General features: G+C 39.2%; 1 protein-coding gene across 1 annotated transcript in view; it reads left to right on the top strand.

Moving 5' to 3' along the window:
* LOC148450940 (alpha-tectorin-like) overlaps positions 1–14,048 on the top strand; it is a 36,775-nt gene extending 22,727 nt beyond the window's left edge. Inside the window, exons 5-7 of the mRNA XM_088462491.1 lie at positions 2,284–2,424; positions 3,957–4,110; positions 13,876–14,048. Of these exons, the coding sequence (XP_088318617.1) occupies positions 2,284–2,424; positions 3,957–4,110; positions 13,876–14,048 (468 nt within the window). The remainder of the gene's footprint in view (positions 1–2,283; positions 2,425–3,956; positions 4,111–13,875) is intronic.
* Positions 14,049–15,746: the final 1,698 nt, after the last annotated feature.

Raw genomic sequence — 15,746 nt, 5'->3', positions numbered from 1 at the left:
GATGCAATAACCGGGTTATGAATCTCCTTACAATATATCAATTCAATTGATACTGAGGAATATCTGGGTTTATTGTTGCTCCAAACAGTAACAAGGGAGTTAATTCAATACAGGGTACAGCAGATATAACTCAATACATTTCATAAATAACATACATATATGAATTCACTACAGTAAGGGACACGTGTCCACGGAATAGTTTATTACACTGGAACCAAGATATCTTCCCAGCCGTCTATCTGTAAATTAAGGTGGTTAATCCAATACTTTAAGCAAACATCAGAATTCAGGCAATGACTCTATCGTTACTCAAATACCATAACATGTAACACATTGAACATTCCAGATATTACAGTCCCCCGATGGCTGGCCAGCTAAGTTACTAACGATGGTGCACAATTGTCGCTGCAATGAGTCTATACTCTCCTGAGAAATACGGATGACTTGGGGGTAATTCCTTGGGGTAATTCCTTGGGGTAATTCCTGTCCCTAGCTCTGCTTCACTGTATGCACTTTCTTTCTAAGTCTGATTGTTTGCTGAGGCTGAGATTGATACTTGCTCTACACAGCCAACAAAGTGTTACATTGATAGTTGTTCTAGGTTGTTGACACTGTCGCTAATCACGCTCACAATCCACTGTGTACAGGCTATAATGTTAAGGATGCATATAGAAGAGCATGGGCTGGCGTGAGAATAGCCTCGCAGAATGAGAAGGGAGGACCAGAGGCGTCACTAGGGTTGGTGTCACCCGGTACTGTAATGCACGGTGACACCCCCCTTCTGACGCCACTGGGGAGGACTATTTTGCTGCACCTCACTACAGTTGCGCTGTTCCTGACTTGTATAGTTCACTAAGGGGTTACTGGGAGTATTGGAAATAACTGAAGTAGGTATTTCTGGCGGAGATTGAGAATTAAATAACAGCTCTGTATCAGTCCCTAAAGTCTGTGAAGCTGGTAACCTGGCTGAGTAAGGCAACTGCGACAATAGCGCTTTTATCTAGAATACAGCTGCTTCCTGATCAGTGTACTATATAGGTGACTTCTCTGGCTCTGTCTCCCACTCCTGTTAAGTGCTTTTGGCTAAATGTACGGAGTCCCAAAGGGGAGCTGTCCCTCACCAGCACTCCTCCAGTCTCTCTCTCCACTGGGCCCGCCTAGTACAGCCTCTGTCTCCGCCTCCGGACTTAGTTAAGAGGCAGGAGAGGGCTGTCACGAATGCCTTGACGGATAGCTGTCACTGTCTCACCAGAGGGCGCTCCGGAACTCACTCCAAGTTCACTACTGAGACCTCCGGCTGCGCTGCCCGCGTTTAACCACTGATCACCTTCCGGCAGGCGGATAACCTCTCCTCACGATGGCTCCCTCAGGACTCAGCAACGGTTAGCCCAGCAGCCCCTTATATTAGCTTTGTCCGGGTTCTTTTGCCCGCGCTCACTCTCCTCCTGCCAGAGTCGCGTGCGGCTCCCTACTCCTTAACGGCAGTCCTCCATTCCCAGAGCATGGTGCAGAGCTCCCCTTGCAGTCTCATGGGGGCTCCCTTGCCTCGTGCCCCCTCATATAACAGTAGTCCAAATCCCAACAGGATAACCCATAACTCCCAAGTGAATAGGGTAATGCCAGCCCGGGCACCAACCTTAACTACAATTGAAATGAATACAATACTACAGTGCTATTTAGTGACACCTACATTAAATAAATTCTAAATAAATATAATACTACAGTGGTATTTAGTGATACCCCCAATGCTTGGGGTACCACAGTTGCCGCAGTGGGCTGCAGCTGATGAAGTCACTCCGGCTGGCGGCGAGCAGGGCTTGAGGCTCCTGGCGGTGCGCTACACTCCAATACTTTTTCAAAGTGGACTATGTGGTTGGGGATGCTTACTTATAGTAATAACGTTACTAAAACAATTAAAAGCTGGAAGTTACAACCTGAAGAAAGAAGCGGTAATCACATGGCTGTGTGGCCATCTTTATATCTACGCTTTCTCTCCCAAATGCCTCTCACCCCTTCCCCACTTGCAGCTGGAGCCCACAGACTCTACAGTGCAGAGGATTCAGGGAGATCACACTGACTGTGCCCTGAGTGGTTGTGCTGCGCGACCTTCCTGCATGGTGGCATTGGAGTATCATTCACCCCATCAGGCTTATAACTGCCTTATACCAGAATAATTCAGATGGGGACCAATCTGCTCCTGACTGCAGCTGGGAGCTAGATTACAGGTGACCACCCTGCTGTAGTCTGAGTATGTAACAAACACTTCTTCTTTCTCTCTGACAGACAAACACCTTCCAGTGTGTCCTTATGAATGACATTTCACAAAGAAGTTTAGTTGTATTTAATTACCATGACATTCAGTGGACAACGGGCACAGCTAGTGGCGGAGACCCTGATACAGGTCTTGGAGGCACCCCTGCTCAGGTATGTGTACTGGATGCTGGGGGTCATTTTGCTGACAGAGGCTGGGAATGGTATGATCCATATATTAGGGAAAAAAGAAATTACCATTGAGAATAAAAAGAAGATGGGAAAATATAAAATTAATGCCTAGTAACTGTGTAACACACAAGTCCTTATAGGCACAAATGAAAACGCCATGTTTTCCTTTGTAGCTAGGTTTAAAAAAAAAAAAATGGTGATGGCGTATTTCCTGCCATCTCCATTACAGAGAACATACCACAGCGTGTAGTTTTGTCAGGACGTTCCAGCAGACCGCGCGTCATGTACAGCACATAAATACATACGGAAGTGGCCAAAAGTCCACCTGTGTCTTCATTCCGCCGTCGTCTGCTTCCTTCTGGTCTCCTTTGTTGGTCCGGGCCGTATTCAGGTGAGCATGTATGGCCGCTCGCCAGTGTGGACCCCGCACAATACTTACCTCCGGGTGCCCTCGTCTCCTATGACCCATGTTCGTGGTCATGATGGAGTGGGTTCTGGAGGTGCCCTGTGCGCTCGACTCCGCTGGGTGACCAGACGGCGAGGAGTCTTGATGGTAGGTCTGTTCTTCGATTTTGAAGTAGTGAGTGGAAAAGATAAATGAACTCCAACGCGAGACAAAGGAGACCAGAAAAAAGATGACGGAATCAAGACACAGGAGAGGCCTCACCGAGACTATTATTTGTTCCAGACTCTTTGCATTGAGACTGCTGCACTTTCACCTCTATGGCCCAAATGTGCCAGAGGTGAGGGACGCCCACCCACCAGCACAAGACTGCTACACGTAAAATCCCCCCTATCCCATAGTTAGTGGAACCCCTTCACTTTAGAGACTTCCCCATCTGAAGCCATCAGACTCCATTTCTATTTCCCATGTCGCTCTCACCCTTCCTCCCCTCTACCTTCCAATCTCACATCACACTGTCCTAAGTCACATACGTCTTATTGGAGATTTCTCTATCCTTGATTTTACCTACAGTACAAGGCTAAAATAATCCTGGAGCTCTGGGTCTCGTAATAATGAATTGTTTCATACATAACCCAGACCCTCCAACATGACCAGTTCCACCATGTACACAGTGCTCTGCTCCTGGATTTCCCACCTCATGTATGATTGCAGCCACCTGTGGTGAAACACTTGTCTCACCAATTACCAAATCCAATACACATGGCTGCAATCATACATTAGGTGGGAAGTCCAGGAGCAGAGCATTGTGTACCTGGTGGAAGGGGTCATGTTGGAGCGTAGGATAACCTTCCTGTCTACAGTCCTTTATATCATATACCTATAACCAGAGTTCTCACACGTTTTATAAATCTAGTGGTATATTTACTAAAGGCCAATTCTAATCCATTTAAAATCAATCAAAATCAACCTTTAGTAAATATACCCCATAGAATCTCCACTAATATTTCTACATATTATACACACATTTTTTGAGTAAATACTTTTCAGGCGAAGACTTTATTATATTAATTTCATACTAATATCATACTCAAAAAATTCTCTTAAACAGGCTGGATTCAATACAGACAAGACATACTTCAATATGCCCCTCTCCAGAACAGATCAGGTTGTAAACCTTGTATCTACCTCCAACGTTAATTGTCCTGGGCGTTGGGTCTTTGAAGTTGATAATTTTAAGGTGCCAAATGGATGCATGCATAAAGGTAACCTGTCTTACACGTTATACACTATTATATTATCTTACATGTTATACACTATTATATTGTCTTACACATTATACACTATTATATTGTCTTACACGTTATACACTATTATATTGTCTTACACTTTTATACTGTCTTACATGTTATACACTGTTATATTGTCTTACACGTTATACACTATTATATTGTATTACACTATTATACTGTCTTACACGTTATACACTGTTATATTGTCTTACACGTTATACACTATTATATTGTCTTACACTATTATACTGTCTTAAATATTATACACTATTATATGGTCTTACACGTTATACACTATTATATCTGTCTCCTCTGTGACTGCATGCATGATGATAACCTGTCTTACACATTATACACTATTATATCTGTCTCCTCTGTGACTACACGCATGATGGTAACCTGTCTTACACATTATACACTATTATATCTGTCTCCTCTGTGACTACACGCATGATGGTAACCTGTCTTACACATTATACACTATTATATCTGTCTCCTCTGTGACTACATGCATGATGGTAACCTGTCTTACACGTTATACACTATTATATCTGTCTCCTCTGTGACTACATGTATGATGGTAACCTGTCTTACACGTTATACACTATTATATCTGTCTCCTCTGTGACTACATGCATGATGGTAACCTGTCTTACACATTATACACTATTATATCTGTCTCCTCTGTGACTACATGTATGATGGTAACCTGTCTTACACATTATACACTATTATATCTGTCTCCTCTGTGACTACATGTATGATGGTAACCTGTCTTACACGTTATGCACTATTATATCTGTCTCCTCTGTGACTACATGCATGATGGTAACCTGTCTTACACATTATACACTATTATATCTGTCTCCTCTGTGACTACATGCATGATGGTAACCTGTCTTACACGTTATACACTATTATATCTGTCTCCTCTGTGACTACATGTATGATGGTAACCTGTCTTACACGTTATACACTATTATATCTGTCTCCTCTGTGACTACATGCATGATGGTAACCTGTCTTACATATTATACACTATTATATGGTCTTACACGTTATACACTATTATATCTGTCTCCTCTGTGACTACATGCATGATGGTAACCTGTCTTACACGTTATACACTATTATATATGTCTCCTCTGTGACTACATGCATGATGGTAACCTGTCTTACACGTTATACACTATTATATATGTCTCCTCTGTGACTACATGCATGATGGTAACCTGTCTTACACGTTATACACTATTATATATGTCTCCTCTGTGACTACACGCATGATGGTAACCTGTCTTACACGTTATACACTATTATATATGTCTCCTCTGTGACTACATGCATGATGGTAACCTGTCTTACACGTTATACACTATTATATATGTCTCCTCTGTGACTACATGCATGATGGTAACCTGTCTTACAAGTTATACACTATTATATCTGTCTCCTCTGTGACTACATGCATGATGGTAACCTGTCTTACACATTATACACTATTATATCTGTCTCCTCTGTGACTACATGTATGATGGTAACCTGTCTTACACGTTATACACTATTATATATGTCTCCTCTGTGACTGCATGTATGATGGTAACCTGTCTTACACATTATACACTATTATATCTGTCTCCTCTGTGACTACATGTATGATGGTAACCTGTCTTACACATTATACACTATTATATCTGTCTCCTCTGTGACTACATGTATGATGGTAACCTGTCTTACACGTTATACAGTATTATATCTGTCTCCTCTGTGACTACACGCATGATGGTAACCTGTCTTACACGTTATACACTATTATATCTGTCTCCTCTGTGACTACATGTATGATGGTAACCTGTCTTACACGTTATACACTATTATATATGTCTCCTCTGTGACTACATGCATGATGGTAACCTGTCTTACACATTATACACTATTATATCTGTCTCCTCTGTGACTACATGTATGATGGTAACCTGTCTTACACATTATACACTATTATATCTGTCTCCTCTGTGACTACATGCATGATGGTAACCTGTCTTACAAGTTATACACTATTATATCTGTCTCCTCTGTGACTGCATGCATGATGGTAACCTGTCTTACATATTATACACTATTATATGGTCTTACACGTTATACACTATTATATCTGTCTCCTCTGTGACTACATGCATGATAGTAACCTGTCTTACACGTTATACACTATTATATCTGTCTCCTCTGTGACTACATGCATGATGGTAACCTGTCTTACATATTATACACTATTATATATGTCTCCTATGTGACTACATGCATGATGGTAACCTGTCTTACATATTATACACTATTATATCTGTCTCCTCTGTGACTGCATGTATGATGGTAACCTGTCTTACATATTATACACTATTATATATGACTCCTATGTGACTGCATGCATGATGGTAACCTGTCTTACATATTATACACTATTATATCTGTCTCCTCTGTGACTGCATGTATGATGGTAACCTGTCTTACATATTATACACTATTATATATGACTCCTATGTGACTGCATGCATGATGGTAACCTGTCTTACACGTTATACACTATTATATGGTCTTACACGTTATACACTACTATATTGTCTTACACATTATACACTATTATATCTGTCTCCTCTGTGACTACATGCATGAATGTAACCTGTCTTAAACATTATACACTATTATATCTGTCTCCTTTGTGACTACACGCATGATGGTAACCTGTCTTACACGTTATACACTATTATATCTGTCTCCTCTGTGACTACATGCATGATGGTAACCTGTCTTACACGTTATACACTATTATATCTGTCTACTCTGTGACTACATGCATGATGGTAACCTGTCTTACACGTTATACACTATTATATATGACTCCTATGTGACTGCATGCATGATGGTAACCTGTCTTACACGTTATACACTATTATATGGTCTTACACGTTATACACTACTATATTGTCTTACACGTTATACACTATTATATCTGTCTCCTATGTGACTACATGCATGATGGTGACCTGTCTTACACGTTATACACTATTATATCTGTCTCCTCTGTGACTACATGCATGAATGTAACCTGTCTTACACATTATACACTATTATATCTGTCTCCTCTGTGACTACACGCATGATGGTAACCTGTCTTACACATTATACACTATTATATCTGTCTCCTCTGTGACTACATGCATGAATGTAACCTGTCTTACACATTATACACTATTATATCTATCTCCTCTGTGACTACATGCATGAATGTAACCTGTCTTACATATTATACACTATTATATCTGTCTCCTCTGTGACTACACGCATGATGGTAACCTGTCTTACACATTATACACTATTATATCTATCTCCTCTGTGACTACATGCATGAATGTAACCTGTCTTACACATTTTACACTATTATATCTGTCTCCTCTGTGACTACATGCATGAATGTAACCTGTCTTACACATTTTACACTATTATATCTGTCTCCTCTGTGACTACACGCATGATGGTAACCGGTCTTACACATTATACACTATTATATCTGTCTCCTCTGTGACTACATGCATGATGGTAACCTGTCTTACACGTTATACACTATTATATCTGTCTCCTCTGTGACTACATGCATGATGGTAACCTGTCTTACATATTATACACTATTATATGGTCTTACACGTTATACACTATTATATCTGTCTCCTCTGTGACTACATGCATGATGGTAACCTGTCTTACACGTTATACACTATTATATCTGTCTCCTCTGTGACTACATGCATGATGGTAACCTGTCTTACATATTATACACTATTATATCTGTCTCCTCTGTGACTACATGCATGATGGTAACCTGTCTTACATATTATACACTAATATATCTGTCTCCTCTGTGACTTCATGCATGATGGTAACCTGTCTTACACATTATACACTATTATATCTGTCTCCTCTGTGACTACATGCATGATGGTAACCTGTCTTACACGTTATACACTATTATATCTGTCTCCTCTGTGACTACATGTATGATGGTAACCTGTCTTACACGTTATACACTATTATATCTGTCTCCTCTGTGACTACATGCATGATGGTAACCTGTCTTACACGTTATACACTATTATATCTGTCTCCTCTGTGACTACATGCATGATGGTAACCTGTCTTACACGTTATACACTATTATATCTGTCTCCTCTGTGACTACATGCATGAATGTAACCTGTCTTACACATTATACACTATTATATCTGTCTCCTCTGTGACTGCATGCATGATGGTAACCTGTCTTACACATTATACACTATTATATCTGTCTCCTCTGTGACTACATGTATGATGGTAACCTGTCTTACAAGTTATACACTATTATATCTGTCTCCTCTGTGACTACATGCATGATGGTAACCTGTCTTACATATTATACACTATTATATGGTCTTACACGTTATACACTATTATATCTGTCTCCTCTGTGACTACATGTATGATGGTAACCTGTCTTACACATTATACACTATTATATCTGTCTCCTCTGTGACTACATGCATGATGGTAACCTGTCTTACAAGTTATACACTATTATATCTGTCTCCTCTGTGACTACATGCATGATGGTAACCTGTCTTACATATTATACACTATTATATGGTCTTACACGTTATACACTATTATATCTGTCTCCTCTGTGACTACATGCATGATGGTAACCTGTCTTACACGTTATACACTATTATATATGTCTCCTCTGTGACTACATGCATGATGGTAACCTGTCTTACACGTTATACACTATTATATATGTCTCCTCTGTGACTACATGCATGATGGTAACCTGTCTTACACGTTATACACTATTATATATGTCTCCTCTGTGACTACACGCATGATGGTAACCTGTCTTACACGTTATACACTATTATATCTGTCTCCTCTGTGACTACATGCATGATGGTAACCTGTCTTACACGTTATACACTATTATATATGTCTCCTCTGTGACTACATGCATGATGGTAACCTGTCTTACACGTTACACACTATTATATCTGTCTCCTCTGTGACTACATGCATGATGGTAACCTGTCTTACACATTATACACTATTATATCTGTCTCCTCTGTGACTACATGTATGATGGTAACCTGTCTTACACGTTATACACTATTATATATGTCTCCTCTGTGACTGCATGTATGATGGTAACCTGTCTTACACATTATACACTATTATATCTGTCTCCTCTGTGACTACATGTATGATGGTAACCTGTCTTACACGTTATACACTATTATATCTGTCTCCTCTGTGACTACATGTATGATGGTAACCTGTCTTACACGTTATACACTATTATATATGTCTCCTCTGTGACTACATGCATGATGGTAACCTGTCTTACACATTATACACTATTATATCTGTCTCCTCTGTGACTACATGTATGATGGTAACCTGTCTTACACATTATACACTATTATATCTGTCTCCTCTGTGACTACATGCATGATGGTAACCTGTCTTACAAGTTATACACTATTATATCTGTCTCCTCTGTGACTGCATGCATAAAGGTAACCTGTCTTACACGTTATACACTATTATATCTGTCTCCTCTGTGACTGCATGCATGATGGTAACCTGTCTTACATATTATACACTATTATATGGTCTTACACGTTATACACTATTATATCTGTCTCCTCTGTGACTACATGCATGATGGTAACCTGTCTTACACATTATACACTATTATATGGTCTTACACGTTATACACTATTATATCTGTCTCCTCTGTGACTACATGCATGATGGTGACCTGTCTTACACGTTATACACTATTATATCTGTCTCCTCTGTGACTGCATGCATGATGGTAACCTGTCTTACATATTATACACTATTATATGGTCTTACACGTTATACACTATTATATCTGTCTCCTCTGTGACTACATGCATGATAGTAACCTGTCTTACACGTTATACACTATTATATCTGTCTCCTCTGTGACTACATGCATGATGGTAACCTGTCTTACATATTATACACTATTATATATGTCTCCTATGTGACTACATGCATGATGGTAACCTGTCTTACATATTATACACTATTATATCTGTCTCCTCTGTGACTGCATGTATGATGGTAACCTGTCTTACATATTATACACTATTATATATGACTCCTATGTGACTGCATGCATGATGGTAACCTGTCTTACATATTATACACTATTATATCTGTCTCCTCTGTGACTGCATGTATGATGGTAACCTGTCTTACATATTATACACTATTATATATGACTCCTATGTGACTGCATGCATGATGGTAACCTGTCTTACACGTTATACACTATTATATGGTCTTACACGTTATACACTACTATATTGTCTTACACGTTATACACAATTATATCTGTCTCCTATGTGACTACATGCATGAATGTAACCTGTCTTACACATTATACACTATTATATCTGTCTCCTCTGTGACTACATGCATGAATGTAACCTGTCTTACACATTATACACTATTATATCTGTCTCCTTTGTGACTACACGCATGATGGTAACCTGTCTTACACGTTATACACTATTATATCTGTCTCCTCTGTGACTACATGCATGATGGTAACCTGTCTTACACGTTATACACTATTATATCTGTCTACTCTGTGACTACATGCATGATGGTAACCTGTCTTACACGTTATACACTATTATATATGACTCCTATGTGACTGCATGCATGATGGTAACCTGTCTTACACGTTATACACTATTATATGGTCTTACACGTTATACACTACTATATTGTCTTACACGTTATACACTATTATATCTGTCTCCTCTGTGACTACATGCATGAATGTAACCTGTCTTACACATTATACACTATTATATCTGTCTCCTCTGTGACTACACGCATGAATGTAACCTGTCTTACACATTTTACACTATTATATCTGTCTCCTCTGTGACTACATGCATGAATGTAACCTGTCTTACACATTATACACTATTATATCTGTCTCCTCTGTGACTACACGCATGATGGTAACCGGTCTTACACATTATACACTATTATATCTGTCTCCTCTGAACTACATGCATGATGGTAACCTTTCTTACACGTTATACACTATTATATCTGTCTCCTCTGTGACTACATGGATGATGGTAACCTGTCTTACATATTTTACACTATTATATGGTCTTACACGTTATACACTATTATATCTGTCTCCTCTGTGACTACATGCATGATGGTAACCTGTCTTACATATTATACACTATTATATATGTCTCCTATGTGACTGCATGCATGATGGTAACCTGTCTTACATATTATACACTATTATATATGTCTCCTATGTGACTACATGCATGATGGTAACCTGTCTTACACATTATACACTATTATACCTGTCTCCTCTGTGACTGCATGCATGATGGTAACCTGTCTTACACGTTATACACTATTATATCTGTCTCCTATGTGACTACATGCATGATGGTAACCTGTCTTACACGTTATACACTATTATATCTGTCTCCTCTGTGACTACATGCATGATGGTGACCTGTCTTACACGTTATACACTATTATATCTGTCTCCTCTGTGACTGCATGCATGATGGTAACCTGTCTTACATATTATACACTATTATATGGTCTTACACGTTATACACTATTATATCTGTCTCCTCTGTGACTACATGCATGATGGTAACCTGTCTTACACATTATACACTATTATATCTGTCTCCTCTGTGACTGCATGCATGATGGTAACCTGTCTTACACGTTATACACTATTATATCTGTCTCCTATGTGACTACACGCATGATGGTAACCTGTCTTACACGTTATACACTATTATATCTGTCTCCTCTGTGACTACGTGCATGATGGTAACCTGTCTTACACATTATACACTATTATATCTGTCTCCTCTGTGACTACATGCATGATGGTAACCTGTCTTACACGTTATACACTAATATATCTGTCTCCTCTGTGACTTCATGCATGATGGTAACCTGTCTTACACGTTATACACTATTATATCTGTCTCCTCTGTGACTGCATGCATGATGGTAACCTGTCTTACACGTTATACACTAATATATCTGTCTCCTCTGTGACTACATGCATGATGGTAACCTGTCTTACACGTTATACACTATTATATCTGTCTCCTCTGTGACTGCTTGCATGATGGTAACCTGTCTTACACGTTATACACTATTATATATGACTCCTATGTGACTGCATGCATGATGGTAACCTTTCTTACACATTATACACTATTATATGGTCTTACACGTTATACACTATTATATTGTCTTACACGTTATACACTATTATATCTGTCTCCTATGTGACTACATGTATGATGGTAACCTGTCTTACACATTATACACTATTATATCTGTCTCCTCTGTGACTACATGCATGATGGTAACCTTTCTTACACATTATACACTATTATATGGTCTTACACGTTATACACTATTATATTGTCTTACACATTATACACTATTATATCTGTCTCCTCTGTGACTACACGCATGATGGTAACCTGTCTTACACGTTATACACTATTATATCTGTCTCCTCTGTGACTGCATGCATGATGGTAACCTGTCTTACACATTATACACTATTATATCTGTCTCCTCTGTGACTACATGCATGATGGTAACCTTTCTTACACATTATACACTATTATATGGTCTTACACGTTATACACTATTATATTGTCTTACACGTTATACACTATTATATCTGTCTCCTATGTGACTACATGCATGATGGTAACCTGTCTTACACGTTATACACTATTATATCTGTCTCCTCTGTGACTACATGCATGATGGTAACCTGTCTTACATGTTATACACTATTATATCTGTCTCCTCTTTGACTACATGCATGATGGTAACCTGTCTTACACGTTATACACTATTATATCTCTCTCCACTGTGACTACATGCATGATGGTAACCTGTCTTACACATTATACACTATTGTATCTGTCTCCTATGTGACTACATGCATGATGGTAACCTGTCTTACATATTATACACTCAGGGCTGGACTAAGGCTTGTGGAGACTCAAGGCAAATAAGTTGTGGGTGCCCTTTTTAATCCACACGGAGCCACCACCCTCATAAAGAGCACCACACTGAGCCTACCTTAGCATGAAGCCTACCCCCAATCCCCCTTAGAATCGGAGTCTGTACTGCCATATGTACCATACTCCGGAATGTGATACTGGACCCGTTATGTAGATGCCATCTATAGATGGCTTTACCCAAGAGAAGGCTGTAGTCTTATTTTCTCAACATTCACTAAGAGCGATCATTTCGGAACCTTCCCAGGGTCTCCCGCGGCTATTACGGCGGGTATGCAATGCATTAGCCTTTCTGGTCATAAACCCAGAAATCCTGTCATCGCAAAGGACAAATCTTTTTGGAAGAGCTGCTCTTTGCCATTGTATACGCGATAAGTGGTGGGTCTACCACATCCATAATGGCATGCATAGTACATCCCGCTCTGTATATGAAGTCTCCTTTGCTGTCCATTTTATTTCATTTTCGGCACATTCTTTTCTACACTGATAAAATCTACACTGTACATAGCGACTGTGTTACTGATGTGATACTTACACTTGTTCCTTGTTACTGTTCTATCATTAGACAGTTTCTTGCAACATGGAGAAACCATGTGGACCGATGACTCATGCAGCCAAAAATGTGTCTGTAAGTTTGACGGCAGAGTGCAGTGTGAAGCCAAGCCCTGCGACGAAGGCCAGCTCTGCGTGCCCTCAGGCCGAAACTTCTTGTGCCAGATCAATGAAGAAGACTGTTAGGCCTCCGCCTATCGATCTGGTGATGGGTCCCAGAGCAACAGGCCTATTCCCCCGCTCGCATACCTTCTCCAGCCAATCAGCTATTTTACACAATATTATTTAGATTCAGAGTATAGACTCTACTCTCTACCATTGCTTTATTCTAATGAAAAAACTAGGAACGCTGTAAGACCATAGAATACTCTGTATGTCTGCAAGGCTGCACCATTCTTCACATTCCATGGTAAAAACATTAACAACATTAGTCCAAACTCATTAACTTCAAACCCACTTTTTCCCCTCATATAATTTCACCACTTAGCTCCAATATTTGGTTATCGTACATCCCACCTCAAGTCTTTATCTTCAGGAATGACCCAGAGTGGTCCTAAAGATGGATGGCAAGCTGCTGTGTTCTCCGCACCTTTTCTTATGCCAAATAATAAGTTACAAGAATTGTTGTATTTGCCCTTAAATTGAAGGGTTCTGATTTTTTTTGCTCTTAGATGGACACAAAATTAAAGAAATAGCACCCCCATCGATTTTCCTTTCCAGTTATTATATGTTAAGAACAGGAGGGAGGGGGGACATATGAACTCAACAGGGATCATACCTTTTTTGGGATGAACCAGTATTCACGTTAATGTCACTGGTTCCTAGTTATAACATGGCTGCATCCAATGTATGTAAGTGATTGGAAAGTCAGCAGTAATTTGTAATTGTAGTTATCTATATAACTTGTGGTTTTGCTTCCTCTTCTATCCATGACGACATTTCAGGCACCACCAATTCTGAAATTCGAGAAGCTTCAATTGTCAGAGCTCCCAGGATTATTTTACACTTCATTTTTAGCTTTTTACTTTACTCTGCTGAAAGTCTCAAAACATTGGATCAAAAATGATGTCATGTAATGCGCTCTTATATAAGTACGCCATTTGCGAATGTAATATTTTTCAGACTAGATCAACTTGTATCAGAGGTGATATTAGTAACACCATTTAACCTATACTTAACACATGTAGATGGGTCACATAATAGACAAACATGTGTGCAATTTTTGTAATGTGACCCGTGTACCTATTACATGTCAATAAAAGAAATAATCTAACTACAATCCCAAAAATGTTTTTATATTGGAATTCGTTCTCATTTTTATGTCATTTCTATGCTAAAAATATCACACCAGACATATGGGGCCAAATGTTATAGGGCAGTAACCTCTGACACTTTTTAAACTCGGCCAAAAATAATAGAGTCCGAGAACATAAACTCATGTTTAAATTTAGACTAAAAAATCTCTCCCGATTTAAACTCTCATCCAGATGTTTTCCCGTTTTGAAAATAAAACTAGATCATTGAGAGAGATTATCCTATCCATTCATTAATAACCAGTGACATCAGAGAGACATGAGAATGCAGCCTATCCATTCATTAGTAACCAGTGACATCAGGAGAATGCAGCCTATCCATTCATTAGTAACCAGTGACATCAGGAGAATGCAGCCTATCCATTCATTAGTAACCAGTGACATCAGGGAGACATGAGAATGCAGCCTATCCATTCATTAGTAACCAGTGACATCAGGAGACAGGAGAATGCAGCCTATCCATTCTTTAGTAATCAGTGACATCAGAGAGACATGAGAATGCAGCCTATCCATTCATTAGTAACCAGTGACATATGAGAATGCAGCCTATCCATTCATTAGTAATCAGTGA

The sequence above is a fragment of the Taudactylus pleione genome, unplaced genomic scaffold (genome assembly GCF_031769625.1).
Source record: "Taudactylus pleione unplaced genomic scaffold, aTauple2 ptg001250l, whole genome shotgun sequence".
Lineage (NCBI taxonomy): Eukaryota > Metazoa > Chordata > Amphibia > Anura > Myobatrachidae > Taudactylus > Taudactylus pleione.
The sequence above is the reverse complement of the archived record's forward strand: the minus strand, read 5'-3'. Positions and strand labels throughout refer to the sequence as shown.